Source organism: Protopterus annectens, chromosome 5.part0 (genome assembly GCF_019279795.1).
Source record: "Protopterus annectens isolate FY-2018-M chromosome 5.part0, PAN1.0, whole genome shotgun sequence".
NCBI lineage: Eukaryota > Metazoa > Chordata > Ceratodontiformes > Protopteridae > Protopterus > Protopterus annectens.
Genome location: NC_056735.1, coordinates 966,913,587 through 966,940,579, shown reverse-complemented (window position 1 = coordinate 966,940,579; position 26,993 = coordinate 966,913,587). Strand labels below are relative to the sequence as shown.

Sequence of the window (26,993 nt, the reverse complement as noted above, 5' to 3'; positions counted from 1 at the left end):
CTTTGAAGACGAGTGAAATGGCACAGGTAATTCAGCGAACGCATGGTAAAAGTCGCTGAGGAGAACATCCGCTTCCCGTACCTATCCATGGACCTAGATTCCTTGTTAGGTGGATGGACAGGCACTGAAGGATCAGCCAGTTCCTTCTTTGTGGCAGCAGCTACCACCATAGCATCCACAGAAACTCCTTTTGATAAAAATTGCTTGTCTGATGGAGCTGTGATGAATTTAGAGGGTCTCCTGGGAGTGGGGTCCACTGAATCAGGAGCCGTCCATGCCTTCTTAGCAACCACCTGCATGAGGGGGTCAAAGGGGGGGGCACCCAGGAGGTGGAAGGACGAGAGCCAAACGCCTCAAGATACACAGATTCGTCCTCCGAAGGGTTGAGGGCTGGCCAATTTCCCCTGTTTCAGGATCTCCAGAATGTCTGCAAATGAGACATCTTCAGAAGGGGAACGGGGAAACCCTCAGAATCATCCAGATCTGTGTCTGACGTGATAGACTCAGGTGAGTCAATGTGTTTCCTCTTGCACTTCCTCTTCCGAGGGGGCTCTTCTGCCAAATCAGGAGAGGCCTCGGAAGAGGATGAAATCCCCACAGGGGGCTCCTGAGGAGCTGGCTCTCTGCGGTCCGGGATGAGGGAGTGAGTCGACTTACCCTGAGGCAGCATAGAGGGAGGGGCGGACGGAGCCGACTGTGGAGTAGAGCCAGGCAACACACTCCGCATGACCTCGAATGCACCCCTGTCAGGCAGAGCCAGAGGTCCCCGCTCCGAGGAGCTAAGAACCCCCTCGGCACCGACAGTGATGGCTCCGAGGTCGATGTCGGAGCCGAACTCACCAGCGCCGAAGCTCCGAGAGGGAGAGGGGGGTCGGACAAGGGTCCGATGCCACTCACCCCCTCGGAGCCGACGAGGGAAGTCCGGCGCCGAGATTCCTCCAAAGAAGAAAACGGAGTCGGCGACGGAGCCGAAGACAATTGTCTCGGCTCCGAAGTAATCACAGTCTCGGTTCCGACGCGACCCGGCTCCGAACTCAAAAGAGTCGAAGGAGGAAAGAGTTGATGGATCGGGGCAGGCACCGACTGATGAGTCGGGCTCTGAAGCATCTGGGCTAGTGCCTCGGACTTAAGTAGTCGACTCACCACCCTCTGAAGGTCATGATCGGACAGCCTCGATGACCTAGAGGAATGAGACCTTTGGCTCCGTTCAGACAGCAGGGGAGATCCTGGAGCCGAATGAACGGAGCCAAGAGAAGGTGACCTAGACCTCTTTCTAGTTGTCGGCTCCGAAGGTCTGGTCGGAGCCGACACGGGTACCTCAATAACCTCGGCTCCGGCCGGAGCCGAGGGAGCCACAGAAACTGTGGACTGAGACTTATCGGCTCCAGCCGGAGCCGATAAAGGCAAAGGTTGAACAACCTGAGGTCTCGGCTCAGAAGCCGGAGCCGAAGACCTCGATGCCTTAGAGGGCTTCCTGTTGAAACTGACAGGGAATCCTCTGGCTTCAATAAGCCTCTCAGAATTAACTTGTTTTTCTTTCCTGCAGGACCCTGGGGCTGAAGCCATGGCACACAGCACAGGAGTCCTGCAGGTGCAAAGGCCCCAGACAATAGACACAAGAAGTGTGAGCGTCTGTCAGAGACATTTTCTGACAGCACGCATCACACTTCTTGAATCCGGAGACCTTTGCTTCTTTAGACATTTCCCTAACTGACAGGTGTACACAAACACACACCCAAACACACAAGTTATACCCTGTCAGGAAAAATAATAATTTTAGTAGTGATACTAGAATTTAAAGTACAATAAAATTAAAGTAAACTACACAAACACTCCACTAGGGAAGGGAAGGCCTAAGGCCCAAAGGAAGAACCAAAGGTTCTTTAGTAAAGAAACGGGAAAAATTAGGGTCGGGGATAAAGTTTTGTGATCTACACTAACTAAGAAGAATTTAACTTAAAAAGGGGTAAAAAGAGTAACTTTTAGAAGAAAAAGCTAACACTCACCAGGAACCGGTAGAAGCAACCAACCTCGAAGCTGTAGCGGCAAACGAGATCTGAGGTAACTCTCGCCTAGCATTGTGGGATATAAGGGGAGCCTCGAGCCGGTGGAACCAACTCTCGAGCTTTTAGAGTGGCCGAGTCGGAGCCGAGGTCGGCTCCGAACCCATCCAGCAAGAATGAAGGCGAGATAGACAACTTAACATCACCTCTTTCCTGGGAAATAAAAAGCAGCAGATAACCAAAAAATAAAAACTCTACAAAAGTCACTTCCCCCCAAGCAAATACAGTAAAAAAAACACTAACACTTTGTCAGCCCCACAAATTAAAATAAACACAGATTTTCCACAGAAAAAAGGTTTTCAGTTACTTTAAACAACTTTTAAAATGCCAGGAAAGAAGAGCCCTTCAGTTTACACATACAGTACAGTCTTGTGATAGTCTGTTAAAAGACAAGCTTCTAGCTTTACAAACAACTTTCTTGAAGAGGAAAGTAAAGTATAGATAATAAACAAAATAATTAAATGGAAGATTTTTTCCACTAAAGAGACCTTCTCTACCTAGCAAAGGAACGGTACAAGCCAAACATCAATCCACAAAAGCCTGAGATGAGCATATTCTGTGCCAGTAAAACTCTGAAGGGCTTGATGCCCAAACTTATTTTTAACTCAGCTCAGTTCGAAATGCCTAACAGTCTGTGCACGTGGAAAGTGTCCAAGCTTGGAAACCTGCCAGACTGTTAAATCCTTGGCAGGATATTACCCATATAAGAAACAAAACTAGTCCACCAGGGCCAACTAACAACATAAAAGTAAAAAAATAAAAAATGAAGTACCTGCCTATTTGTGCAACTTCTAAGTAGATGACCCTGTGAAAAGTAACCCGATACAAACCACTGCTATAGGCTGGACCCTTGGCAGGATATAACCCATATAGCCAATACTACTCCAGCAGTGATCTATAGACTGAACATGTGCAAATGTGAGAATCATGGGAGTTGCTTGGATGATATTAGTAAAGATAACTCTTGCACTGCACACTACCTGGCAGTTGAGGGAGTAGAAGCCCTTCTTACTGATCTATTGGAGGAAGCCCTGTGGATCAGGTGGGACCTCAACGGCAATGAATGCACAATCAATGGCTCTGCAGACCTCAGGGAAATGAGCAACAGTATACAAATGTCTGTATACTAGGGGTTGTCTTTTCATCCGTCTTTGGGAACCCTATATCCTCCTCCACAAGCTGAAGTTTAATGCCAAGAAACTGCTACAGGATACACAAGATTGACACCTGCAACATTCCTAGTGCTGTCTCTGTAGCTTGGAAGTTACACATACCCTAGTATCAACTGTGATGGCCAGTCCATGCATCCCCTTGGGACCACATGCAAGAAAAAAACAATTCAACACACTCCTGTAGGTTTTCCCTTCCCACAATCTGCTATTCAGTCAGACAGTAGCATATTATACAACTGTACTACTGTCAAGGGATGGATAATGCCATTGCACAGCAATGTCTCCAACACTGGCCACTAATAAGTATTTCTCTGCTACAGCTGCTGTCATCATATGCACTGACAATTTCTAGCATTTAGAATAAAAAGTGAATGTCATGGCACAACAGCCCACCTGTTTTATGGGTCTCTGAATCAATCTAACATGTTTTTGCAAAATGAGGTCATCAATCACGGTCCTTCATTTTTATCGGAAACCTCATTTTCATATCATTGTGTGGTCATTTAAATACTTTGCACATTTCGCTATTCCAACCCTAGCAAAGCCATGCTACTTGTGCCCATGAACTGCCTTTCTTGCTCGTCGCTATACTTTGTACAGTGTTATGCACCAAGAACAGAATACTGGACGTGATACGCAAACCTGTACGAGAAACAGAAAGCATATGTCTTAACTACCAGATTTAAGGTATGCAAGTTAAATTATACTGACCAGCAAAAAATGCTACTGTTCAATGCACAGTACAAAGAAGTGATAAAATTGCCTTCTCAAAAATAATTTGTTCAAACTACTGATCATAACATCTAACCAAAATCTGCTAGTGTGACTGAGGTTAATCTTGATAAGACAAAACATTCCTTCCTTTGACTCCAAATCTATTATCAAACACGTGTTGTCTCTCAAGTGACAGCTGTAACCAAACTGGTATCTACAAACAGTCAACACTTGGAAGACTAATGAAAAATCTACTCAGATACAGTAGCTATAAATGAAGACAGACGTTTGAAAGCTATCAAATGAAATGTTTCTTGTATATTTCAAAAAACATACTTACTATTTTGATAGTAAGCAGGAAGTTTAACCCACAGTGGTTGAAGCATCTTTCACTGCTTTGCTCATTATTAATACTGATCTTCATTAGACTGATCATATTTTTGCCCTTACAGGCTCACCTTTTCAAACAAGGCTACATCTGACAATGCCTGGAAAACAAGACAGTCCCTCACCAGCACCAAGCATACCACTCAACTGTCCAGATTTTTACCTCATATGTTTGGTCTGTTACTCATAAAATTTGTGGTTTTTTGACAAATCACTGAGGACCAAAGTCACTAAATAATGATAATCATTTGAGTTTCAGCCTTCATATCCTTCAGAAAATGCATTCTAACATAAATCCTGTTATTCTAGCAACTTTTTAAGTTTAGAAGAATATTTAAATCTGCCCTTATTTATGAGCCTTTGTCCCCTCGCTCTTTCAGACTTCATCCAGACTTCTTATACTAAAATGTATTAAAGACAAGATACTTTTAATTTTTCGAGATACCTCTGTTTTTCTAACGCTTGGCTCTTCCTTGTCATGAATGCAGCATCAAAAGCTAGAAAGTTACAGAATGCAGCATTAAATACAAGCATTATCTAGATCCACCAAAAGCTAGAAAGTTACAGAATGCAGCATTAAATACAAGCATTATCTAGATCCACAAAGAGGAACCAACTGTTACATAATATATAGTATTTTTCGTAAACCATTTAAGAGAAGTTGGATGCATGATTCAAGAAAAATCCTGTACAAGAGAAGTTGGATGCTGTGGTACTTACTAAACACTACTGAATTGTTCTACAAATTATTTTAGTTTAAAATAAGCATATAGCTACCATGGAGTACATATCTCAGTAAAACAAATTCTTAAAGCACAATTGCTATACAACAAATTACATATGCTCCTGATTTCAAATAATAAAGTACATAAAACAGCATTTATTCCCAAAATACAGTTTCAACAAATAATTATGTGCAAAGCTTCTACAGAGGTTTCTAAACAAAGTAACACAGAATACAATATACTTTGCACATTTTAGCTAGACCAGCATCTGCATATCTGTAAAAAGCCCTAAAAATACTCTGCAAGTGCAACCTACGTAACAGTGAAAGGTGATTCTGGGGAGGCCATGGGGCTGAAAGACACTTTGCCTTATTTTTTTTTTTAGTGTGCAAGTCTCTGAGAGACACAGATACCACCGAACCAGACTCAGACTGCACAATTTCTTCTTTAGGGGCAAAGTTCAGTACTGATCAATTTGTTAGTGGAGATGATTCAGAAGGTACAACAAAATAATGCAATGACATGGCTCAAAACACATTCTGATTTGGTGATGTACGTGAATAGTAACCAGGCTTTCGATCAATGTGTATCTAAGGTAGTAGGGAGATCTTTCTATGCTGGTCAACTTAGAAGCAAGGGCATGGCATCTAGGTCCAAGGAGGTCATTGCTCCTCTGCAGTTGTACCTTATAAGACCCATCATTAAGTATAATGACCCCTTCGGTACATACCCGACGAGGCACATGCAGCAACTGGAATGTCCACAGAGGTTACTCACAAAAAGAAAAGTGTATAAGCAACATGACCTATGCAGATCGCCTCAAAGTCTTCTCTACACTCAGTTTCCTATAGACTGCTGAGAGGCAATCTATGCCTGGCATACAAGGCATCTATGGACCCCACTCTGATAGACCTCTTACACATCCGCAAAACAATCAACATCAGAACTACTTTCTCTAGGGACTTGAACCTTGCTTGCAACATAAATATGACATGTTGGAGGGACAAGTATGTGTCTCAGCAATTTCCCTCTTCTGGGGCAGGTTACCCATCCATGTGAAGCTGAGCTCTTCCCTGACCCTATTCAAGCATAACCTGAACCAGTGCATGAGAAATCAGAAATTCACCCCAGATCTAGCACCTATGTCTCTACTGGACAGACGCAGTCTGTAATTCATATCCTAGCTTACATATACCCTTTAAAATAACTTCTAGGCTCAAAGAAATTCACCCCAGATCTAGCACCTATGTCTCTACTGGACAGACGCAGTCTGTAATTCATATCCTAGCTTACATATACCCTTTAAAATAACTTCTAGGCTCAAAGAAATTCACCCCAGATCTAGCACCTATGTCTCTACTGGACAGACGCAGTCTGTAATTCATATCCTAGCTTACATATACCCTTTAAAATAACTTCTAGGCTCAAAGAAATTCACCCCAGATCTAGCACCTATGTCTCTACTGGACAGACGCAGTCTGTAATTCATATCCTAGCTTACATATACCCTTTAAAATAACTTCTAGGCTCAAAGAAATTCACCCCAGATCTAGCACCTATGTCTCTACTGGACAGACGCAGTCTGTAATTCATATCCTAGCTTACATATACCCTTTAAAATAACTTCTAGGCTCAAAGAAATTCACCCCAGATCTAGCACCTATGTTTCTACTGGACAGACGCAGTCTGTAATTCATATCCTAGCTTACTTATACCCTTTAAAATAACTTCTAGGCTCAAAAATTTGCAGGATATACTTGGGATGCATGGCTAGCCTTATAAAGGCTCCGCTGGTTGTTAGTCTAGTATACATCTATGAACCGATGATCCACAAAAGTTGCTTCCAGATGTAATGAATGTTTAGGAATCTGATGTAGTTTGCAGCCAAGAGATGAATCTTGCCAAGATTAATGCCTTAGGAGTGTCTTTCTCAATTCTACACCAAATTTAGATTTGACTGCACTCCCTAGTAATTCTCTTGATACCTTAAAGGGAAGAAGCCCTGAATGCAACACAGAAGACCTGGTACTGAACAGCAACCAAGGTGCAGTAGGAACCAATGAGGCTAGGTGGAAGTGATATGCAAATACCAGTGTCACTACTGTGGGGGAGGGAAACAGCAGCTTGCTATTGTACTGATACTCAGAGAAGGCTGGGTGCTAAACTACAGAAGGCTCGACAGCCATGAAAGAGTACATGTCAAGCAATAAACATTACAGCCAGTGTTAAAACACAGTTGTGTGCATATTCAGGACAATGGTACTGTGTGTCAAACCCATTTGCTTCCACCAAGGACTTGTGTCAAACCCATTTGCTTCCACCAAGGACTGGGGGTTGGTGTAAAGCAGAAAACCCAATGGCTGGCTGGAAGATGAACTCCCACAACCAGTTCTCACCTAAAGAGGAATGAATGGGACAGTGGGGTTACAAAAGGTTGACAGATATCAGGCAGCAGGGATACATTTATACATGTATATATATATATATATATATATATATATATATAATTATAAAAAAACTCTTAGCAACCCTCAGGCTCTCTCAGCAGATAACATTAAAGGTAATAATGGGGGATACCCATTGCCCTATTAAGAACCCAACTCAGTGGCTGTGGATCTCCCTCACTCTGACACTGGAATTACTATCCGTTACCAATTCAAATCAGATTCAAAGGTTTTATACCCTTTGGTTATATTTAAGACTTTTTTTCCACACCTTTAGGTAACTGGGAGATGGGATCAGCTTTAACATACAACTATTATACCTGCTGTCATGTCCTCATGTGATGGCAGAATATCTGTTAGGCCTACACAAATTTTTCTGAACTGGCACTATCCACTACCAAAATGCCTAGAAAGCAGCATAAATCATAGGGGAAAGTCTTGTCCGAGGGCATCTCACTCACGATCCTAGATATTCCTGAAACTACCACTCAACTGCCACACGTGAATTTGAAACTACCACTCAGCTGCTTCACATGTGAACATATGCCGATATTTTATTTTACATTAGTTTGCCAGGATAGTACATTGATAAATGACCATTTGCAAATACTGCCCAGGTGAAATAATTCATAAAGAAGCAAAGAGAGAGAGAGAGAGAGAAAGAAAATCAGACAGGCAATTAAGTCACACATAACAAAAAACAGAACAGAAAGTAACAATATGTAAACAAACTGTACAGTAACAATTCACAAAAGTAGCAACAATTATGAGAGAAATGCAAATTTTACAATTTGCATGATAATATTTCAGATTTACATCTTAGTGGAAATGTTGTGGGGTAAAGACAGTCAGGGCAGAGAATGCTGGAGGAGTTACGAGGTGTTAGCAATTCAGAAAGAGCAAGGCTATTAGTATGAATCACTTGCTCATGCCCCAAAGGAGGTTTCTGAGATGTTAGTTAGGAAGTCATCACCTTCAGCTCAGGGTATTCCCTTTTGTGTAACTATAGCTCAGTGCTCATTTGCAAGGTGTCTGACACCAGTAGTGATATTCACAGCAAGTTCCTTCTGGATCTGTGTTGATTAAAAGGAACCCCACATGCTCCAATTTCTGTTCACGTGCAGAAACACACTTCCTCTTTTAGACTTCAGTGTTATTCTCAGAACACCCTTTTCTGCTGTTGGTGAATTCCAAGGAGTCCTAAAAGGAAACTACTTCAATGTCGAAGCTGATCCTGAGATTGAGCCATTACCAAGCAATCACCCAGATATGGAAAAATGCTCCTCAATCAGAAGACATTTATGAGATGTCTCACACCAGTAGTAACTAAGCACACAGCTCTGCTGGTTAGGGAAAAAGAGGAAAAAAATAATTTACTCTGATTACCTGCTTTATTAAAAACAGGGTTGTGTTATGGCCCGGTTAAGATAAAGCCATTAATCAGTGAATTATCACAACTGAGTTAAGTGCCAGAGAATGGCAGTCCAGAGTGACTGATCATCAGGAATGGTTTTCTCTTTCAGAGAATTTTATAAACATTGGCAGGACTCCAGATACGATAGGTCTGAATGTCTCTGCTTATGAATTCTAGGCAAAGTGAAAAATAATGGCAGAATAAAGGCTCATACTCGGGAACACTATTACACTAATTCATTTAAAGAGTTAAGAGAGGAATACAGTTTGTATGAACATGCGTTTTTTTTTTTAATAAAAAGTATGGTATGAAACTCTAATGTATGTCACTATTCACTGTCTGCAATCCTGAATGAGGTAGTAGCAAATCAAAATTATTATGAAGGACAGGGTAAAATTATGAGGGGAAATCAGGGATATTCTATGTACAGTGAGGTATGCATTACACCTGATGACTGCTATTGCAATTAGGTAAAATCTATGCAAGACAAGTATTGTTATGACTTTTGCTTGTATGTGTGTATTGCAGTATAAGAGTAATAAGCTGGCTATAATTTATTTCAGTTTCTGTTACAATCATCATCAGTACTTCCATTATACTGGGTCTATATTAGCTGAGTGAAAGTCCGTTTATGTGAATACATAAACTTTGATACGTATTGCGCGAAATGGACTTATAGCAAACTTCCAAAACCGCGACTTCGGAAATGTCAAATTACCATGGTTGGCCAGTCTATGGAATAGCTGTATAACATAAGTGTTGGATAGTTATGGACTTCAGGATTAGGGTGCAGGTTAAGGTAAGTGCATATGTATGTTAGATTTAGTGTAGGGTAAGAAGTAGGGTTTTGTTAAATTTATGTGGATTATTTATTTTGTTTGTGTATATTGTCGTAGGGGAAGTGTGCGGTAGTTACAGACCTTAGGGTTATGGAGGGGTTAAGGATAGTGCATAGATAGTTGTGTAAGTGGGGTTTAGTGTAGGGTTAGAAGTAGAGTGTTTGTGCTTTACTTTAGGGTTAGAAGTAGGGTTTGGTTAGTGTATGTATGTGCTTTATTTATTTTGTTTGGGTAGGTAGTATGTAGTGGGTGGTGGGGTTGGCCGAGTATGACAGCTCGACATTTAAAATTTCGCGGTTTAGTGCATTCGGGATATTAGCGGTTCATGCAATAGGTGTCAGGGTTTTAGTATTCGCTTAATAGTATTTTCGCTATCATAATATAGACCCCATTATATTTATGTATGGGAGGCATGGCTGCAGTATATTTAAGAGTAACAAGTTACCCCTGACAGGAGGCTATCTTTGGTGGTTTTAGCAGGAAGATGATATGCATGAAATCAGCTGCTCATTGCCACAGTGGTGCAGTCAGGAGCATTGCCATTTCAATGTACTTACACCCTGGACTATATAAATTGATTTTGACATGGATTTAGTGGCGACCTCTGGCCTCAGTTACATCCATTCTAAACCCTGCCCTCCTGAGGTGTGTACAGAAGGTAACTGTAACTTATACAGAGGGCTGGGGATTGTGTGGTCATTGCTTCTTTGATATGCCTAACAATCAAACCTCAGCTATATATAAAGGAAGTCATTATAGCTTGTGACGGGACTAAATTGTTTTACTGTTCTCACAGATCTCAGAGGTGTGCAGAGAAAGTTTTAGCTTGTATGGGGCAGTGTACTATCTAGGAGCAACAAGCTGGAATACATTAATGTGATCATTACTTTGTTTTACTTTCCTCACAATCACATATCAGACATGAATACAGCTGGGGGGTAAGGAAGCATGCTACGTATACATATCACTTACAATACAAGTGACCGTATCCATTTGAACCTCTGCTTTCACTCCAGTCTAATAACAGATGGATTCACAGATCAACTCTTTTTTTTTTCCTGGGGGGAGGGGATAGGAGGCAGGCAGTGTTCCCTGGCATGATTCATGTATACTGTCAAACATATGTCTTGATAGTTTACTGTGAGATACTATTTTGCCAGCTTTGACTATGAAGACTTCCACATAACTTCCGTCTTTCTTGAATGAAGAGAGGGAAAAAACTATGACTGAAATTGTTTTCCTACTCATGATTTTTATTCAGGCCATCAATGGATCAAAACAGTAGGAAAATATTCTAAAATGTAGCTCAGTGTACCTATAACCCTGTGGCTTATGGGGGTCTGGTGGCACCCAGACCCAAGGATTAACAGAATTATTTCCAACACAGGTATTACTAGGCTGTCTTGGCCAGGAAAGGTGCATAGTAAAGATATAAGGAAAAGCAAAACTGAACAGCAACAATGATCTTCTTTCCTTAATCGTAATTTTTAATCAAGTCATCACCGGATGAAAAGGTTGTTAAAAAATGCATTTCAGAGGTTTTGAAAAAAACTGAAGACTTAGGCAAAATGTGAGAAAAGGAAGAAAAAAGTAACTTACATGGTGTGCACAGCCCAGGATCGGGGAATAACAAGGGGGTGGGAGACAGACAATAAACCGTGGGCGGGCATCATGAAGCTCTTTGTCTAGAGCATCATTTTACCTAAAGCCAGCCTTGTACATAGTAGCCTTGTACATAGTAGGGTTGTTGAAATGCATCATCACTGCAACTAAATGGCAGTCAATGTGAATGCCCCATTGTGAGATATGTCGACGTAGTGAGGTACACAAGCTTGTCATAATGTAAGAACACTGTAATTACAGTTCAGTCTGTGTGTACTACTAAAATTCTGCATCATGGACCAAAAAGTTGCTTAGGAGGGGTAGCAGTGAAAGGTTATCCGATACCTGGACTAGAAGTATTCAACTTGACACTGCTGGGGGCCCCCAAAATGCAAACACCAGCCCTGATTCCAGGGAGGAAGAGGAAATACTACTGTGGCTTAGGCCACACTGAAACATCACTGTCATTCAAAAACACTCGAAACTGTGTTCACACTCATGACGTTACAAAGTCCAAAGCAATACCTGCCTGTACAAAGAGATCAGAAATGCCCCTTCAAGTTACTACTACATACTTGTTTTGCCAAGGTGGAAGGGGTGCAGAAGCTGGAGAAGAACTGGATTCTAGGCCCCATTTTTTTCCCTTCTATCCGGAAATATATCCCTTCTAAGAAATCTAACCATGGTAGCTTGCCCTCACAAAAAAAAAAAAAAAAAGATCACTGCACTGCCTTTGGCCAAATCTACCAAAGAAAGCAAAGTTCTTGTTTCAAATATCCTGACACAATACAGGAGCCACATATACCACTTATTTTTCTCTCTCTGATATTTGAGTGACTACAGCATTAACCACTTCCCAAAAAAATCAAACCTTTTGACACAGGTTCTAGTTATTCTGAAATCGGCAACTGTCTCCCAGACATGAAGCTGTATACTTTCACACTATGACATGAACACTTTAGGAACACATATTAGTAAACACCCTCAAAAACATTCAGCTACAAGGAATTATCCTTGTTCTGGTAACCGTCTTAAAAAGAATATCACTCAGACTGTTATATTTGTAGACGGGATTACTACACTGATCAAAGAGTTCTTATTTCATGCTCAACACAAGTAAGATTGACAGTATAAGCAATATAAAGAAGAGCATAAAAATATAAGAAAAACACAACGTTCCAATCCCACATATGCCAAGCAGAAACTTTTAAGCAGATAAGGTCAAAAACCTTAATATCCTTACAGAAAGAAAAGTATAAATTAAAATACTATTTATAATTGTTGATTGCCACCTGTTCCAGGCTGAGAATCATTTCAGTTTATCACGATATAAGCCATCTGAAAATCTTAACACAATGAAACTGAACAAAGTCTAGGAAAACAGACTCTTTCATATCTGAAAATGTTTATTTAAAAAGAGAGAAGCCTAATGCACAAGTTCTAAATATGACACATAAGTGGGAGATCCTTTCCAAATTTCCATATCTTTGCCACCTCATAGGAATCATAGGGAATATATAACTTCAACTGAGTCTTGTAACCACATATGTCTTGCCAGTAACTGCCCTGATACCATACCACCTTTTTTGAGGAGAGCTAGGTCAGTTAAGCAAGCGGTGAATTTATGAATACTCATCCAGTCATCCACTTCCCATATGAAAGAAGATAAGGTATCACACTGCTTGCAGCAGGAGTTTCAGTTTCACAGTATTCCCTCTCTCCTTCAAACTGAAAAAAGGATAAGGTTTTTAAACTGCATTCACTTTAGCTATTAGTTTAAAAACCGTATCCAACTGCATTCACTTTAGCTATTAAGGGCGGCCTGGGTGGTGAAGTGGTTAGCATTGCCATCTCACAGCAAGAGGTTCTCCGGTTCGATCCTCGGCTGGGGTGCCTTCTGTGCGGAGTATGCATGTCCTCCCTGTGGTCGCATGGGTTTCCTCCGGGTGCTCCGGTTTCCTCCCACATCCCAAAGACATGCTGTAGGTGGATTGGACACTCCAAATTGGCCCTAGGTGTGAGTGCGTGCATGTGTGCCTTCTGTGGAAGGTTGGGCGCCAGGCTGGCAACTCAACACTGTAAAACTTCACTGCCAATCATGAGTGGACAGGTGATCCGCTGTGGCGACCCCTAACCGGGGAAAGCCAAAAGAATAAGAAGAAGAAGATTCACTTTAGCTATTAATGCAGCGATTTTATTGTAATCTAGTAAGACTTTGACTTGTTTTTGCCCAACACTGTTACTGTTGAAAACTGCTGCTTGTACCATTTTTTCTACACATTCTGATGTGATAGAGCTTAGGCCACACTGAAACATCATTGTCATTCAAAATGCACGCTTCAGAAACTGGGTTCAAGTCCAAAGCAATAAAAAGTATTTTTTGTCTTTCCTTTGTTTTTAATCAGCTTAACCTGCTTATACATCAAGACACTTAAAAATACAAGGGGTACTCAGATCAGATGTATGTGGAAGAACTTATTTTGTAGTTAGAAAAACTGCTGCTTATGTATTATCGCAACCATATTTTCGTGCCAACAGTGGTTGTTTCCCAATCACTAAATATGTTCGTTAATGTGCTTCAAATGGAATACAGTGTGTTTTCTTTAACAAAACAGGTTGTTTTCAGGAGGGCTATCAACACAAAGTACACAACATACTGTTGTTGTTTCTTTGTGCGCTTTACTGGCAGCGTGTCACTTCTTGCAAAGCTGTTCACACTGAACATTCTTTTGTCAACCAATGCTGTTAAATAACAGCAATACATACAGTTGGGAATCACTGCTAGGAGTGGAAGTTAGCGTAAGCTCTTATGTTATGTCCTTGCTGGGTACAGGTGACTCTGTCCTACATTTCGGAAGGTAAAGAAGCTGGAACATCCGATTCCTGCTTTATGGCATAATGTCATACTTTACATCTTCAAGGATGACATATCCCCCCCCCTTTTAAAATACTCTCCCTGGTGTGAGTTTTCCATTTGGGTGCGTAATGGCTTTCAGGAAGTAATGGCAAATGGCAACAACCGGCTGTCCCCGTTCTGGGAAAAGTAACTTCATCACCGTGTCACAACAACCCTTTTATTTTGGTGTCTCCTCTTGCGTATCTCTGTCCGTCTCTCTCAGTAGCCCCCGTTACCACTTCTTCATATATTTTTGCAATGAATGTAAAGTGCCCAACCAAGAAACTGCATACATGACCCAGCGTAGAATGCGGTTGTGAGAATACGCAAGTATCGGCAAAACATTAATTTTTCAAATGTTGAAGTTATAACCCTGCCTAAACAAACTTCAGTGTAAAAGAAAACAGTGTCTGCTTGGTTTTCATTACATTTTCGGTACCATGCAGACATCGGAAAGCAAACGGTATTACCGCGAAAATATGGTTGCGATAATACACAAGTAACGAAAAACTTTCAACAAGGCAAAAAAAGAACAAAAATCAACAAATAGATACAAGATGAAAAGCTATTAAAAGTACAACAAAATGAGAAAATGCTTTACCACTTCTAAATAACAAACATCTGTGTAAAATCTCTATGCAGAAGACAGGCACCTACAGAAGGAATTGTACCTTACAAAATTACCTGTGCAAATACAACATATACCCTTTAAGAGTTCTCTAAACTTAAGACTACCTATTTAAATGGAAATATCAATAGACCTACAATGCAGTTTGTTAAGAATACTCTGTACCCTATAGGTGTCAAATTGAGAGACACACTGTAGGCAGACTTAACTAAAACACAATTCAACTGTTAGACAAAAGTTGCCATAACTTCAACTCTCAGAAATTAGGCTACCAATAAGATGAAAGCAGATATAATTCACTTATTACTGTTTTAAGAAAGTAACTTACCATCAACATAGTTCTATATACTGAAGGCATTCCGCAAGAAAACAAAACAATGGAAAGGATATCTACTGAGGTAACCTCAGTAACCACCCACCAACTTCACCTCTCATTGTAATTACAGTTCAGTCTGCAGACAAAACATCTGGACAAAGCCAAAAATAATGGGGGGGGGGCAAATTTTAATTATTGTTAATAAACTTAGAAAGTTGGTAGAATAACAGGTTTTCCATTAGCATAAATTCTCTGGGTAGTATTTTTATTTTTTCTGGGTGCTATTAGTATGATTTTTTGGGGGGTAGAATTTTAGGTAGTCTGAAATATAAATGTACTAAATTGTCTGCCACTACTTAGTGATATTAACACCAGATGATTTGCTAGAAAACCACACATTTTATGAGGAAAAGACCAAAAATATGTGGCAAATATCTACACATTCTGCAAAACTCTTAGCAATTGAGAGGTACGGGGACCCCCCCACACTACACCTACCCACACACACACACACACACACACACACACACACACACACACACACACACACACAAAATATCTGGACACAGCCCAGTTGATCCAGTTATGTACTGGTGAGGGGGGCCTTGTTTAAAATGCTGCAGTAAATCAGTGCAGACAGTCAGTGGTTCACCTCACTGTAAACTGGACAGAGAGAAACGGCTGAAGAAACATCATCGGTTAAGTTTGACTTTTACATCAAATGCTCTTAACACATACAGACAAATGTCAAGGTACACAATGGAATTCTATAAGTAATTAAGAAATGCAGACAATCCATATGAACCATTTGCTGCTAACCCAGAAGGAGCTAAATATATGCATTTCACATTCACTCTCCTGGAACATGCAACAGACAGTCACATTCACTCTCCTGGAACATACAATAAACAATAACTTTTTTCTTGTTTGCTTGGATACAGCAAGTCCCAAAGATCTAGGATGAAAAGAAAGAAATAACTGATCAGATTGCCTGCCTTAGTCGTATCCAAATAAATCTTGAGCTGCCTATGCACATCCAAAGTATGCAGCACCCTCTCACTATCAGATTGTGACAGGGGAAAAAAGGTGGCAGATTAATAGACTGATTAAGTGATTGCTCATTAACTACCTTAGATATAAAAGAAGAGTCAGTGCTCAAGGTCACCCTGTCCTCATGAAAGACCAAAAAAGGAGGACAACCCATAAGGGTCTGCAACTCAGTCACCCATCTGGCTGAAGTAAGAGCTAACAGAAGAAGAGTCTTCCAGGAACAATGTAGCAAGGAAACTGAAGGAACAGACTCAAAAGGAGCCTGAGTCAATTTCTCCAAAATAAAATTAAGATCCCGGGGAGGAGGAACAGACTTCCTGTGAAGTCTCATATTTACGTCACTTTTAAGAAACTGTTTAACCTCAAATCTAGAAGCTAAAGGAGGAAAAACGGCAGACAAGCAGAGATAGCTGATAAGTGGGCCTTAACAGAAGAACAGGCCGAACCAGCATTGAGCAATTCACACAGATGAGAGAGAACCAAAGGAATATCCACAGAAAGTGGGTCCAGGTTACAAGGGAGACACCAAATAGAAAACCTCTTTCATTTGGATAAGCAAGATTTCCTAGTAGTAGGTTTCCTGGCCTCCTGCAGGACTTAGAGTATGTCTTCAGAAAAAATGTGACTATGAGGAATCAAAATCTTAGCACCCTCAATGTCAGTTGAAGCATGGAGAGGTAGGAATGAATGGGAGATCCCTTGTCTTGTGTGATTCGAACCACCCTGTGAGGTAACTTGTGAGGATTACCCCTGGCTAGATGCAGAAGTAGAGGGAACCAGTGCTGTCGCAGCCAAAAGAGAGAGTCACCAACAAGATTTTAGGAGCATCCTGTTGAATCTTGGACAGGAGTTTTGGAATGAGAGGAAGGGGGGGACGCATAAAGAACCATCCCCTTCCAAGAAAACGAGAGGGCATCCACCTTACACACCAGAGGACCTGTAACTCTGGCACAAAACAGCAGAGGAAGTTGTCTGTTCAGAGGGGAGGCAAAAAGATCCACTTGAGAGGAGTACCCCATTGGTGGATAATGTCCAGAAACACATCCCTGTGAAGCACCATTCTTGGGATTGAGTTAAGGACCTGCTTAGTGTGTCTTCCAGAATGTTCTGACCAGAAGGGATATAAACTGCTTGAAGAGTCATTTGATACTTGACAGCAAGATCCCCATACCAGAAGTGCCACACAGCAAACATGATAAGAACTCATTCCTCCCCATTTGTTGATGCACCAAATCACTGTGGCATTGTCTGTAAACACCTTGAAAGGCCATGGACAGAAGAGGATGAAAGGCCTGAAGAGCCAGCAGAAGAGCTCTCATCTCTTTGACAGTGATGTGTTCCTTCCATTGATGAGGCAACCACACCCCCTGCACTTTTAGGGAGCCAAATATCACCCCACATCCCATGTCTGAAGCGTCTGTGAACAATTCCTGAGAGGGAAGAAGGGGATGAAAAGGGATCCCTGGATTCAGACAACTACTGAATCCATCAGTGAAGTTCCTGTCTGAGACAAGGAAGATGATGAACTACAAAGTTTAAAGGATGTGCATGTTGGAGCCACATTGACTTTAGAAAACTTTGAAACTTTCTCATGTGAAGTTTGGCCAGGGGGAGCATCGGAATGGTGGATGTCATGAAACTCAAAGCTCTCAGAAACTCCCTGGCAGTAATGGAAGCCAGAGAAAGAAGAGTTTGAAAGAAAGAAATGACAGTTAAGGCCTTTGCAGGGGCAGGGATGCAATCACTGGCACCGTCATCCTGCAACCCAGAAAAACATGATCCTTAAAAGGAGCCAGAGAAGATTTTTTGAAATTTATAGTGAATCCCAGGCTCTGAAAAAGGGAAATGTCAAAATGATGATTTTGAAAAAGGGTCTCTGGAGACTATGCCTGAAACAACAGGTCGTCTAATTAAAAAAAATACTTGGATCCCTCGAAGCCTTCATAAAGTAATCACAGGTGCAAGGCATTTGATGAATACCTGTGGGGCAGTAGAAAGGCCAAAGCACAAAGCTGAGTACTGAAATTGCCAGGAAGCAACAGAGAAACACAAAAATGTCCTGAAAAAAAGAGGATGGATCAGAATATGGAGGTAAGCATCCTTGAGATCCAGAGACACCACAGAGGCCTGAGGAAGCAAGAGAGGAAATAGAATCTGAAGGGATAACTTCCAAAAGGAAGGCTCTTTTATAAAGATATTTAGATGAGATGTCCTCTTTTCTGGGCGCTAGAAACAGTCTGGAGTAGAACCCTTTCCCCCTTTGGGAGACAGGCACCTTTCTCCATTGTACCCTGAGTCAAGAGATTTTGAAGAACCTCTGAGAAAAAGGGAAGTTGTTCCAGAGAAGGCTGAGGAATGCCCATAAAAAGAGGATGAGATTTCCACACCATGAAGTACCCCTGAGGGCAGGATTACCTGCAAACAAAGACGGGCTTAGCAGGGTAGTTTCTCTGAAATGTAGGCACAGGAGAAACAAACACATGTTTAAGCTCCTGTAAGGCTTAACCCTTATCTTGAAGGGACTTGAACAAAGCAGCAGCTTCCCCAAACAAAAGTTTAGACTCCAGAGGCGCATTCATCAACTTAGTTTAATATCATCAGGCAGAGGCTGAAGCCTAAGCCATTAATAACTCCTCGTCACTGAGCAAAAAACAGCATCCTTAGAAGAAGCATCTGCTGTATCTTAACTACATTTAATAGAATGATGAATGAATTGAGAGGAAGCCCTTAGCAAGGAAAGAACAGAAGTTTTATCCTCAGAGTCTGGAAAATCAGAAATAAGTTGACAGGCCTGAGAATGAAGAGCCAACAGATACCTGGATATATGGGTCTAATAATTATTAGCCCTAAAAACTAGGTTAGCAGAAGTGTAAACCTTCTTACCCAACCTTTCCACAGTTCTGCTATCCTTGTCAGAAGGCAATAACTTGGGTGAAGGAAGCAATTGAGATGGCTTATCAGAGACTACAGACACGACGGAGGGTCAGCAGCAGGAAATTCATAAAGGAAAGAACAATCCTCAGGCACCCTATAAAACCTATCAATCTTCTTGAGAACAAGAGGCATAATCAGGCAGTGGAAAAAGCATTCAGCAAAGCAGCCAAAACATGAGGAATACTTGTAGGTTTAGGGGATTCCAACTGCAGTAACTCACAGTATCCCTGATGGATATCAGAGACCCGAGCACAATCCCACTTTAAAAAAAAAAAAAAAAAGTGTGTGTCTCCAAAGGAAAATTCCTCAAAAGGAACAACTGGACTAACAGATTCCTCCTCCTCTGACCCATAGTCAGAAGGAGAAGGAATCTGAGTAGAATAAGTCAGGGATTCATTATCCGAATCTGACATCCTCAGAAGAGTGCTGTTCTCTAGACTTTTTAAGGGGAGTAGAGGACCATGGAGGAGCAGGAACCAAAACCCCTTGAGGAGGCTTTAAGGGCATATAGCTACTGAGTGAAGGCCTGCCACTCACTTTGTGAATCCCTAGGAGCAAAAGAAACATGTTTCATTTTCTGTTTCTTTTTTAAGAAATCATCCCCTCCAAAACACTGAGAAGGCTAAGACCCAGGACAGCAGTTGAGAACTGTAGCAAAAACTTCTTCCCCAACTAAAAACTGAGGAACTCCCTTAGACCCCTCAGAAAGAAAAAAAAAAAAAAAACATGATTCTGCCTGAATGTACCTGATGCCTGCAAAGGCCTCTTTGGATGTGCTGCCAGCCAGACCCTCACCGGCCTCCAACACCTTTGTGGCAGAGAAATATGACAGCATAGCCAGGCGAGCCTCCAGGTTTGTAATGACCGCAGAAGAAACACCTGGCAGAGGCTGGACAGTAGAAGATTCTAGTCCTACCTTTTTCACCTTCTTCTTCCCTAATGGCTGACCACTGGGGTGCGAGACTCCTTCCATTGTATCTTTAGCGAGAAGCTTAAGACACTGGTCCTCAAGATACAAGGAAAGGGAAAAAAAGTGTACTCCAAAGGGCTTTCAGAATGAATGTCTGACAAACAGAAGAAGACGTATGGTCATGAGCAGCTTCTACTAGACAGATAAGACACTTATTGTGGTGGTCTTTATGGGGAATCTGTCTCCCACACTGGCATTTACCCTTCCTGCATGACATTAACACCAATGAGCACAAAAATGTAAGCAAAAAAGAAAATCCCCAATGGAGCACTTTTCTGTAACTGCAATAGAAGTCTGCAAACAGGCATAGGTAGTCACTGGAGAATGAAAATGCATTCAACTGGCAGAAAACAGACCGACAGTAAAAAGATAAGTTCAGAATGGAGGCAAAGAAGTTCTGATTATGGTAAGTCTGAATGTCACCTTTATGCCCTACTCTACGCAATGTGCATTTGGGTGACATGGTGTATATTTTAAAAGCAACAAGTAGTTTTTGGTAGACTGGACGGAAGTTTGGGCTTCCACGTCAGGGAATCCCATCTATTAAGAATAGAGCATCAATGAATGTAAGGATATAATGTGTTAATCACAATCCAATGATTAAATATTAAAATACAGTAAATCAAAGCAGATGATACCAAAAAAAATAGTGAACTGTATGAAAGCCACTACCACCTTGTGCTCTTAAAAACAAGGCATAAAGCACACATTTTTCTAGGAAGTAATGCCTCATCCGTTAGCATGCATATTTAGGTTTTCTGCAAAGACAGAAACAGCAACAAGGAAGTGAAGAGCAATAACTCACTCTAACAGACAAAAGTAATAACACATGCTTATTTCGGCCTCACAGTGCTGAGCTTACAGACCAAAACAGACGCAAAAAACAGCTGAGCTTGCACACTAATCTAATTATGAATAGGAGGGTGTATGCACTCTAACCATTGTTTGCAGCAGGCCATCATCATCCTAACCAACTTGTTATGTTCTTTTAATGGAGTTTACTAACACTGTTGGCAATAATGGAAAGAAATCCAGAAATGTTACTTGGAAACATGAGCACCACTTTTCCTCCTGATAAAAACAAGTGAGCGCTTAAAATATTCCTCAATCCTCATCAAAAGCCCAGAATCTGAAATATGTTAAATGCCTACAGCTGCAGCATACTATCAGAAACACACAGCACACCTACAAACACTCTTCTTAATCACGTACACCACAACAACAAAGCATGCAGAGATTCAGCACATAGTTATGAGCTCTGAAGGCGTAAAACGTCAGTCTGACAAGACAAACAAAAACTCACACTCCAAAAGATACAAAATGACTCACACGACTTGATAAGGTCCTGATACATATACTTCTGTGTACGGTCCCGGTGTTTCAGTTGCCGAATAATATGACGTTTCCATGCTGCTGCAGACATGTTAGCTTTGCTCCACGAACCCGACACAGCTGGAAAAGTTACAGCTGCCATACCCAGCCTCAACCCGACCTGACAGCAAACAGAAACAAGAAGCGCACAGAGGTGGTGCTTCTTTCTGATGTCACCATCCTAGGGAAGTCCCCCAAACTCGACTGTCGACAAAAAGCTATGTTGTGATGGTAACTAGCATGAGGTGTTAAACATGTTCATCTACGGAAAACTGATCAGCTACATTCATAGTTTACAAACGCATTAATAACGTAAACCCGCTAGAGAAAGCATTCTAAACAGTAAGCCTGAATCACATCCTTTACTTTTAACTGCTCTCTAGATAAGAAGAGCGAAACTGTTGTCAGAGAGCACGTATACTAATTATTGAAATTGTTAGAAACTACAATGTCCACTAAAGCCGTTTGTATAATGCCCCACCACCACCTTGGCATGGGACAGTAAGAAACTTTTCTGCTGGTTCTGTGCCTGTTTACAGTAGGTAGGCAAGGATCTGCTCATAAATTATATATAAATATATATATATATATATATATATATATATATATATATATATATATATATATATATATATATATATATATATATATATATATATATATATATATATATATATATATATATATATATATATATATATATATATATATATATATATATATACATATATATATAAATATATCAATTTAAATATAAATATAAATATATAAAATATATAAATATATAAATATATAAAACCTGGCTGAAACCATATAACAAAGATAGTGAAATTACCCCACCTGGCTATAACATCCTACGACTTGATAGACAAAAGAAAAGAGAAGGAGGGGTAGCCATACTCTTCCGTGACCACCTCTCAATAACTACCCCAAACCTCCCTCTACCCACTTTTTCTACAGCTGAACTCCTACTTGCCAATAAACAACTTTACCACCATAAGTGTTGTAGCAATCTACATCCCCCCTGGTGATAATCTTAGTATACTGGATAACATCCTACACCACCTCTCACAGACCATCCTTAATGAAACCATCATTCTAGGGGATGTAAACATAGATGGGCTTACAATTCAAACTCCCCAAACTACCTCTTGTATCAACCTACATGGATTTGAGCAACTAATCACTTCCCCTACCCATATTAGCAAGTCACACCTGCCACAGTCTTTCCTGGACTGGATTTTGGTGTCTTATCCCCAAAATTACCACAACCCTCACACTCTACCAAATTCCCTTAGTGACCACTGCCCTATCATAGTAAATAGACACACTCTCCATTTCACCAGACCTTTCAGGTTTATCACTGCCCGCAAAAAAATCATCCTTTAGTCCAGACTCTTTCATAGACCAACTCTCTAATATTAACTGGTCCCATCTCACTACACTCCCCTTAGATGAGGCTGTCCACTCTTTCAACTCTACCTTTCTAAACATCGTCAACTCCTTAGCTCCCCTCCGTACTATCAGAATCAAAGCAAACAACGCTCCCTGACTGTCCAAACATACTAGAGCCTTGATGAAAAGACGACAAGATATGGAAATTATGGACCGAAACAAAGACCTCTTCTCTCCTACAGACTTACAATGAACTTAGAAATCAAATAAAAAAAAATTATCAACAAAGACAGGATAAACTTCTATGCAAACCCTCCCACTACCCTAAAATCTGACCCTAAAAAATTCTGGAACTCAATCAATCATATACTGCATCCAGGAAACCCTTCCCCTCTCAACCCATGCCCAAATAAAACTTTTGAAGAAACTGCCACTGAATTTAACAATAATTTTATTAATTCAATAACTACCATAATTAATGACCTCCCCACTAGTGAAAATACTAAAAAAAACACTTTCTCATCTTCCCCTCCTTCTCCTTCTAACTCTTTCTCTCTTACATCTGTCTCGACTAAATATATTAAATCTCTACTCTCCAAACTCAAACCCTGCTCCCCCTCAGCTGATAACCTACCCTCTTACTTCCTACATATAATCGCTAAACCCCTAGTCTTTCCAGTATCCATCCTGATCAACTGATCTATCTCTGAATCATATGTTCCATCAATATGGAAAACTTTCTACACATTACCCATACATAAAGGAGGTAATTGTTCTGATATATCAAACTTCAGACCAATTGCTATACTGTCTCCCTTCTCCAAGATTCTTGAGAAATGCATTCACAAGCAGATAATGCAATACCTTTTCCAACAGAACCTTCTAACACACAGACAACATGGATTTCGTCCCAAACACAGCACTACAACTGCACTAATATCCTTCATTAATAGTGTATCACTGGCCCATCACAATAATAAACTAGTCTCATGTCTGTTCCTTGACCTGTCCAAAGCCTTTGACACTGTCTCTCATCCCCTCCTCCTAGACAAACTCTCTCACCTAAGATTCTCTCCTCCCATCATATCCTGGTTTTCCAGCTATCTGTCTAACCACCAACAAGCTGTTAAATGGCACTCTGTTCTTTCTCCCCCCTAAGTATCCCAATGGGTGTCCCCCAAGGATCCATACTGGGGCCACTGCTCTTCAATATTTTCATCAACCTACTTTACACTTCTTATCCCAACTCCACACTTGTGCAATATGTTGATGATTCTACAGTCATCATTGCTGACAATCCATCTGACCTCCACTCTACTACCCAAGCATCATTCAACACCATAGAGACATGGCTTTGTGACAACAAATTAATTCTCAACCCTAAGAAAACTAAGCTCCTACTCTTCCTCCCAAAAAACCTCATCAATCTCAAAACAACATTTTCCATCCTATCTAGCAATAACACTGTCATTTCCTCTGACCCTAGCACTAAACTGCTAGGAGTCATAATAGATGATCAGCGTAAATTTGATCTCCAAATCACCACTTCTATCAAAAAGACTCACCAGAAACTCAGACTCGTTTACCAAAACAAAAGACATTTAACCAACTCAGCCAGAATAACTTTCTCCCATGCATTTCTTCTTCCCACCCTCCTTTATAATTCTCAATTATACACAGATCTTAACATCAAACTCATAACCAGACTTGAAACTATGTATAATAAAGTTGCCAGATTTGCTGCAAACCAAACCTACAAATCACACCATTGCCTATCTCTTAAACAGTTGCAGTGGCTTGAATTCCCTCATTTGCTGCTACTACAGCAACTGTTAATTATCCACTCCATCCTCTATCTACCATCTTTCTGCCTTAGCCTTCAATCAAGTATAACTAAATATTCTCCAACCAGGACATTACGTAGCTCAGACCAAGACTTCCTACAAATCTATAAACCCAAAACCAAATCAGGGTGTTTACTTTATAACTATAACCCTGCTACAACTTGGAACCAACTACCCCTAGAAATTAAGTCCCTTAACCAAACAAAACATTTCAAACTAGCCACTCGGGAATATCTAATAAATAAATGGTCCTGCCATTGTAGTCATCCTCCCTGAAACTACCTAACCCTAGCTTGTCTCTCATCCCTCCTTTCTCTTCCACTGTATGTCTTAATATCCATCTAGCTCTCAGTCTCTTTGCTTAACCTCTACATGACCTTACTACTCCATCTGTACCTATACTGTATATAACTTCTTAGGAATAATGAACACTGTTTTCCCTACATTGACATTGTACCTAAGTTTTTGTTGTAAAAAGTCTGACATTGTACTCTACTGCTTTTCTGTATGATTTGTGGTGAATGCTTTTTGCAGTTTGATCTGTAACATTTGTACCCAACTGTTTTCTGTAAAATTTTATTGTAAAATTTTATTTCTCTAATTGTTTTAGCTGCCAGTGCAATTTTCTTGCTGACTATATGTAAAATGTTAATACTAATTGCGGAGCTTTTCTCCTCGGGTCTCCACTCAAAATAAGCTAATGCTCAGCTGGACTAAAGCAGTTAACAAATGTAAAATATACAAATAAATAAATAATAGGCAGGGTAATGGACCAGGCTCCCCACAGCAATTTCAGAGTACTTTGATCTGTGTCACAATTATAATAAAACTGGCACCATGCATACTACTTTACCTCTTTACATTTGTAATGAAGACAAAGATATGGATTTCTTTTAAAAAAAATTAATTTATTTATCCTTTGACCAGGCTAGTCCCACTAGGCAAGTAGCATGTTTTTCAGGGAGACCCTTGGTGTTTTTATACTATTATGTGAAATTTGGCCAGGGCATCAAGTAACTTACCCAACTCTTTTGAAAATATCTCTCAGCATCTACCATCAACACTGGTAGAAGAGGCCTCCATTTAAAATCTTCTGTAAAGGATGACACACTCATTAGTAAAGCTGCATTGTGGCCCTGTCAGCAATCCATCTACATGGTGTGGGAGTAAAACCCACAGCTTTCTACACCAAAGGCAGGTATGCTGCCTGTTGCTCTAGTCTACTAACGCTGCTTTGAAATTTTTATAGCACAAAGACTGATGGCCACTTGTTAAACAAAACAGTTCTTTTGCACTTTTTCTAAGCAAATGTGTTGTTTGTTTACTCCTTTGGTGACTGGATATTTGCTGACGAAAAAGAAAAACACATAATGAGGCAAACAACTTCTTAAATGAAAAGGCAGAGTCTGCCCTTTAAGGTAATGGCAAACAGAATTATTTTACAAAGCTCTTTAAGAGATGAGTGGAAGACAATGGGCTTCAAAAATAACTCCGACCATAACCTGCAAACCAATAGCCCTTCTTTAAGTCCAACCTCAAGACGCAATGAAATCTGAAGATGTAAATCCAAGTGGTAGGAACTCCTGCACCAAGGACTACTATAATAACCAAAGCAATCACTTATGCAAAACAAAGTAGTGAGGCACACGTAGTCTAAAGTGAACCTTTATAACAGAGTCTCCATACTTCCATCTAAAAAGACCCAGGGGGCAGCAGTAACCTACTTGGAAAAAAAGGCCACGCTGTATCGCCTTTCCTCTACTCTAAGTAATCAAAATCCCTTCCTTCCAAGCTTGACTTTCTGGGAGGAGTAACAAAATTTCAGCTCTTTGCTCCAAACACATTTCAAACCCAGTTCCTCCAGCCATCCCCCAAATATCATTTATTTTATTTTATTTTATTTTACATTTGTTAACTGGGGGTGTCTGATTGAGCTGAAAAGGCCCTTTTTCAGCAGAGGCCTGGGGAGAAAAGCTCCACATAGAGAAATTACAGATACATTTAGATATTTAGACATGATTAGTATACACACAAATTATGTTTTTACAGTGGTATGCAAGCACATCAACAGTTACAGTGGAGAGAACAAACAAGAAAATCTTAATTTAAAAATAAATGTAATTGATAGATTTGTGGTGTACAGCTGAAATTTGGAGCATAGGTAGAATACATACATAGTACACAGGTACAGTACATACACTGTAGATTAGCCAGTGTTTGTGAGTAAAA

At 40.5% G+C, this 26,993-nt stretch overlaps 1 protein-coding gene across 2 annotated transcripts in view; it reads right to left on the bottom strand.

Moving 5' to 3' along the window:
* The window catches only part of LOC122802908 (protein Atg16l2-like), a 1,475,787-nt gene extending 1,454,102 nt beyond the window's left edge, over positions 1-21,685 (bottom strand). For both annotated transcript variants that reach the window (XM_044072730.1, XM_044072731.1), the window contains exon 1: positions 21,484-21,685. In XM_044072730.1, coding sequence (XP_043928665.1) covers positions 21,484-21,628 — 145 coding nt within the window. In that variant the 5' untranslated portion in view covers positions 21,629-21,685. The remainder of the gene's footprint in view (positions 1-21,483) is intronic.
* Positions 21,686-26,993: the final 5,308 nt, after the last annotated feature.